Source organism: Phyllostomus hastatus, unplaced genomic scaffold (genome assembly GCF_019186645.2).
Source record: "Phyllostomus hastatus isolate PE091 unplaced genomic scaffold, TTU_PhHast_1.1 phas_scaffold_55, whole genome shotgun sequence".
Taxonomy (NCBI): domain Eukaryota; kingdom Metazoa; phylum Chordata; class Mammalia; order Chiroptera; family Phyllostomidae; genus Phyllostomus; species Phyllostomus hastatus.
In genome coordinates this window covers 11,798,734-11,804,733 of record NW_025334035.1, presented here as the reverse complement: position 1 = coordinate 11,804,733, position 6,000 = coordinate 11,798,734, and the positions used below count along the sequence as shown (strand labels likewise).

Sequence of the window (6,000 nt, the reverse complement as noted above, 5' to 3'; positions counted from 1 at the left end):
GAAAAAAACTTTTTTGAAAAGAACTAGTGCAACCAGAAAAGACACCAGTGTCTGGGCTGCCTGTCACTACCAAATCCAATAAGCAATGACATCGACTGAATCTTTTATGGGCACTTTATTCAGATGGCTGGTGACCTGAGAAGATGGTGGGTTCATACCCTAACAAACCATCTTGCCTTCTCTTTCCTGGCCAGATCTTTTATAAGGGGGTGGGGGAGGACAAACAAGGTGTGGTGAGGGCTTTGAAATTCAGGGAGGACTAGGTGAGCGAAGCTGCAGCCTTCCTGTTCTTGGCAGTTAGCTGTTCCCAAGGGGGAGGGGGTGGTCACACAAAAGGCCAGGATGCCTCCAACTTGTCCCCAGGCTGTAATCTCTAGCCAGTGCCCCCGGAGGTCGGAGGTCGGCTGCTTTTCCCAGGAGTCAGGATGGGCCTTATCTGTAGTTTCTGAAACAAAAGCTTAACATACACATTACTTGCTAGACTTACAGCTTTTTACCTTAAGCTAAAATTTTCCAGGTCTTGAGTCCCCCCTATCACTAGAAGACCGGCAGACTCCAGCACCAGCTGCCAGGCACCACCCTGCTGATCCTGCAGACGCTGCTGCTGGCACTTGTGTTCTTCCAGGGCCGCAAGTGGGTGGGAGACGCCACTGCTCAGCTAACGTGGCAGCAGAGCCTGCCTGAAATCGATCAAGTGGACCGAGCCGGGCACGTTATCACCTGCAAGTAAGGAGGTAAAGGTCAAGTGAAACTGGAAAAACTGAAAGATGGCTGATGGGGGAGAGGGGGTCAGAGCAGGAGACTGCTTCGATACAGTTAGATTTTTTTATGAACTTGTATTGCTATAGAAAAAAGTAAATATACTTATTTTAAAGGATATAGATCCATTCCCCACATGTACACCACAATAAATCCCAAACGCACCAAGGATTTAAAATAGCAGCATGAAAGTCCTAGAAGAAAACCTCGGAGTATTTCTTTATAACTTTGGTAGAGGGAAGGGCTTTCTAGCTTTGACTTAAAATCCAAAGGCATAAAAGAAGAGCTAAAAATATAAAAACTTCCGTGTGGCAAAAACAAATTGGTTGTCCTAAGTGAAGACAAACAACCAGCGGAGGAAACTGCGTCTTGAATCACAGACGCCACTTCTCGAATGTAGAGAGAACCCCAGGAGAAGGTTTCCAAACACTCTAAGAAACATGGGTGATTTAGGAAAAGGAACATATAGGATTTTAAAGCATATTCATCCTCACTATAAGAAAATGCTAATTAAAACTAAATTCTGATACCGCTTCTCACCTACCAGGTCAGCATAAATCCAAAGGTCTAATAACACACTCTGTGGGCCAAGCTGAGGAAGTGTCGGGGGGACGAGAGGGTGGGCCAAGGGTCCCACAGGCTGGAAGCAGTTTGCACGTTTGCAGAAGGTGTCAGGGGGATCCTCCGTGGCCTGGGCTCCTGCTGACAGCCCAGGAGGACGAGAGGGCAGGCCAAGGGTCCTGAATCCAGGGCTGGCTCCCTGTGACCCCGTGCAAGCTGTTCCAGGCGGGCCCTTCCCAGAGACCTGCTGAAAGGAGGCTGGGGAGGCGGGTTGCCAAGCACCCCCCAATTTCTTCTCCCCAGATGCCTGCAGATGTGTGATCGGGACTGGCCCTTTGGCACTACGGTGGTCATCAGCTGGGCTCAGTCCCTACGGGCCTGAGGGGGCCAGCCCCCCTGCGGGTGCTCAGCACCACCAGGACACAGTATTATGATGGTGTGAGGCACTTTCCTGGCATGCCAATTTTACTTAAAGATTTTGGGAGAGAAAAGTCATCATTTTTTTATATTAAACTACCAGTGATATGTTATAAAGAGAACATAGAATTCTAAACCTTTTTAAAAATTCAAATAAAAATTTTAACCCTTCAAAACAAAAGACATCGAAAATGCCTTACAGTGCACAGCTTCACACTGTGGTCTGGGTCTCCCTTGAGTGCGCGTCAGCTGGGGCAAAGGGCGGCCGGCGGCAGGGACCTACTCGGCCCGTAGAGGTGTCTAGTCCCTTCATCAGCAGACTAGCAGAAGAAATGCTTTTGAAAAATTTCTGATTGAAAAGATTTCAAGCTCAGACTAATGGAAAGTAGTCCTGACACTGCACTACAGCCAATCTTGTTTAGTCGACTCACCCCAGGCGTTTACGAAGAAAGGTGCGTGTTTAGGAAAGGCATATGGAGACAGCAGGTCCTCCTTCCCTTGGTACACCGGTTCACTGCTCTCTCCTCCTCTCCCTCCTGCTCATACTGGCCACTTACTGACCCCTGCACTCACCTCCCCAGTGTGCCAGCTAGCGGGCCCCCAGGCCCCTGTTTCATGCAGGCCATGGAGTTAGGTCCCTAGCAGGGGACAGCTCATAGTCTATAGGGGAACAGGGACAGACTTTAACCCAAAAGTCAAACCCGTGACTGGACAGTCATACATGTGACAGCGACCCTGGAGGAAAAGTGGAGGCTTCATGGAGAGGTTATTTCTGGGGGACACAATTTAATTAGGGTCAGGGAAGTAAAGGGATGCTGCTCATGGCAGTCTTATTAAAAGTGACCCTACAGGTGAGCAAGCAGCCTGCAGGTAGACCGTGGAGGCAGAGCAGACTCAGCTGATTTGCGGTTCTCAGGTTTGGGAGGTGAACCATCATTAGCTTTGGCTGGACAATTCAGGTCAAAAACCCAAACTGGCTCTACACGTGGTGAGGCCCAGCTCCGAATGAGGTGTCTGCAGACACCTCCAGGCGCCAGGGGGTTGTATGATGAGGTGGCCAAGCTGGGAAAACCACACTGGGCTCATGGTGGCCGTGAGGCCCAGCTCCGAAGCCACGTCTCTGCCCAGGGGATGGGGAAGAAATCATCTCCCCTCGGAGGACCTGGGAGGGACTCGGACTGGACACAGGTGCAAACTCAGGCCCTGGCTGGTTTGGCTGACTCGGGGCTTCTCCTTGGTTTAGGTGGAGCCTCTGCGGCAGGACCAGGCCCTCCTCGTCCAGGCCCTGCACTGCCAGGGCCTCAGCTGCCACACTGTAGCTATCTGTCTGTCTGTCTGTCTTTCCAGGGACTTTCAGAGGGCAGCAGGACCCAGCAGATAAAAGTGCAGGATAGCCAGTGAGTTCTGAATTTCAGATAAACAACAAATAATGTTTAAATATACGTATGTCCTAAACATTGCAGCAGATGTACTTACACTAAAAGATTATCCAATTGTGTATCTAAAATTTCAAACCTCATGGGCATCTGTGTTTTGGCTTGTGAGCTGAGTTGGCCGACAGACCAGGTCAGCCGGCCCTTCATGGGAGCAGGCAGAAGAAAAGTTTTTGGAAGTCTTGCAGCCCCTAGATGCTCCGGGCCTTGTGTCTCTGTCAGGGGAGTCAGGGGTGCCCACTCCCAGGCTCACCCTCGGAGTGCCCACCTGAGGAGTGGTACCAGCTAAGGCTTCTAAGGGACCTGGAGTGGCATGGAGGCAGGACTGGAGAGGAGACTGAGGAGGAGGAGGAAACCTGGGAGAGCAGAGACACGAAGGCCCACCTCAGCCAGGGGGGCTGCATACCACGTGGGGGCTGAGCTGGGCTGGGCCTGAGTGACCTGAGCAAGGAGGGTGTCGGAACCTGAGCAGAGGCTGCAGCAGCTGCAGCAGCGACTCTGTCCATGCAGCTCTCCCTCAACTTTTGCTGGACTCTGAGACAAGTTGTCAGAAAGACCTGAAGTGAGGACTCAAAGCAGGAGTGTGGGAGAGGCAGATGCTGGTTGGTAGCCAGGGACCATCCATAGCCACAAGAGCAGCCTTCTTTTCGATTCTTGTGGAAAAGAGTAGAGTCATCCCCAAATAAGGGTGCCCCCATCAGCATGGACTTCCAAGGAAGGCCATCCAGGAAGTGGAGACCCTTTTGCATACAGCCCCTGTGGGCCACACTGAGCCCCCCAGCCATCATGGGATGCAGGGGTCTCTCAGAGAAAGGGCCATTTCCCACCAGAGTGTCTCTTGTTGGCCAGCAGGCCCAGTGGGAGGATGTGGGGTGGGGGGCCTACAGGCCTGAGGTGTAGACCTGGCGTCCACAGCCCAGGCCCTCCAGGTACAGTCTGGGGGAGGCAGGGCACTTGGCCCCTCTGGATCCCTCTGAAAGTGGGCCCCACTTCCTGAGTGTGGTGAGGCCTGTAGAGGACATTCCTGTGCAGGTTCAGGCTGCACTGGGCTGAAGAGCCCTCCTACTGCTTGCACTTACTCCCCTCCAGAAAGGTTGCTCTGTGGAATCCCAAAAACACATCCCTTGGGAATCTGAAGACCCTGAGAGATATCATGGTCTGCACTGACTGGCTGTGTTCTTGAAGAAAACACCTGCAGTGACTGTGGCAGGCACCTCTGGTCACCCATCCCATGTTCTCCAACATGCCAGGCTAACTGAGCCCCAGCTTGTCCAGGGTGGGCCCCTCCTTGTCCCTCAGACAAGTCACAGCGGGTCCCCTATTGCCTGTCAACACTGGCTGGGTGGGAACATGTGACACCATCTTGGCCAGTGGGGTGGAATCTGAGGGGTTGGAGGCAGGTCCCTGGACCTGCCTCTGAGCACAGATGTTCTGAACATAGGTCTTGTGACCTTGTTTAGTTTGCCCTTAGAAAAGGGAACTTACGTACAAACTCATCTTTCGGTGAAGATGCATTTGAGGTCTGGATGCAGGAACTTATTTCTAACCTTCACCAGACATGAACACTTAGTTATTTTTTCAAATAGGAAATCACTGCAAATTCATTAGATAATGTCATTCCCTCCCAGGAAGGCTGCTGGGCAATGCCCTCCAGCACGCTCCTCCTTCCTCAAGGCAGTGGGTGGCAGAAGGTTCTCACTGAATGGTGGCTGGAAGGGCAGGCTTTCATGCCAGACTACTTGGGCTCCTAGTCCCTCCTTTTTAAAAAAAAAATATTTTACATATTTACTTTTGGAGAGAGGGGAAGAGTGGGGAGAAACATTGATGTGTGAGAGAAACATCAATTGGTTGCCTCTCATGAGAGCCCCAACCAAGCACCGAACCTGCAACCAAGGCACATGCCCTGACAAGGATTCAAACCAGCGACCCTTCACTTTGTGGGGTGATGATGAACCCACTGAAGCACACTGGTCATGGCTTGGGTTCCAAATCTTGATTTGCCTTCTCCAGCCTAAGTTATCTTGATCAAATTATTGAACCTCTTCCAGAATTCCAGCCAAGATGGCAGGTAGGAAAACACTGTGCTTACCACCTCCCACAACCATATCAAAGTTACAACTGACCTACAGAACAATCATCATTCAGAACTGCCAGAGATTGGCTGAACAGAAGTCCTATAACTAAGGAAAAAAAGAAGCCACATCCAGACTGGTAGAAGGGGTAGTGATGCAGAATGGGCTGTGGCCTCCAGATATAAACCAGGAGGAATATCTTGGCTGTGGAGGTCCCAGTCCCCCCTGAGGAGTGAGAGGTCCCAGCTCCACACCAGACTCCCCAGCCCACAATTCCAGGGCTGGGAAGAGAAGTCCCCATAACTTCTGGCTGTGAAAACCAGCAGGGATGATGGCTGAATGAGACAGAAGGCTGCTCCAAGTTTCAGGCAGTTCCTCTTAAAGGGCCCATGTGTGGACTTACATGGACTCACTCCCTCTGAGCTCCAGCACAGGAGCAGCAGTGTAAAAGAAACCAGAGACACACGGGGAGGAACTCAAGTGTCCAGCATCAGGGCAGGAGGTGGGGGGCAGCTTTCTGCCAGACAAAAGTACAGGCAGAGGCCATTGTTTCTTCATTGAGCCCACTCCCACCAAGCCTGCACATGCATGTGGAGGCTATACCTGAGTCTCCATCAACCTAGCTAACCTTGTTTGTCCAATATCCACAAATCAATAAATATGATATACCATACAAACATAATGAGACATAAAAATCATATGATCATGTCAATAAAAGCAGAAATAGCATTTGTTAAAATCCAGCACCCACTTATGAT

At 51.1% G+C, this 6,000-nt stretch overlaps 1 protein-coding gene across 1 annotated transcript in view; it reads right to left on the bottom strand.

Annotated features, from left to right (window-relative positions):
* Nucleotides 1-610: 610 nt before the first annotated feature.
* Nucleotides 611-6,000, bottom strand: part of SPECC1 (sperm antigen with calponin homology and coiled-coil domains 1) — a 336,370-nt gene continuing 330,980 nt past the window's right edge. The window contains exon 15 of the mRNA XM_045824063.1: nt 611-720. Coding sequence (XP_045680019.1) covers nt 691-720 — 30 coding nt within the window. The 3' untranslated portion in view covers nt 611-690. The remainder of the gene's footprint in view (nt 721-6,000) is intronic.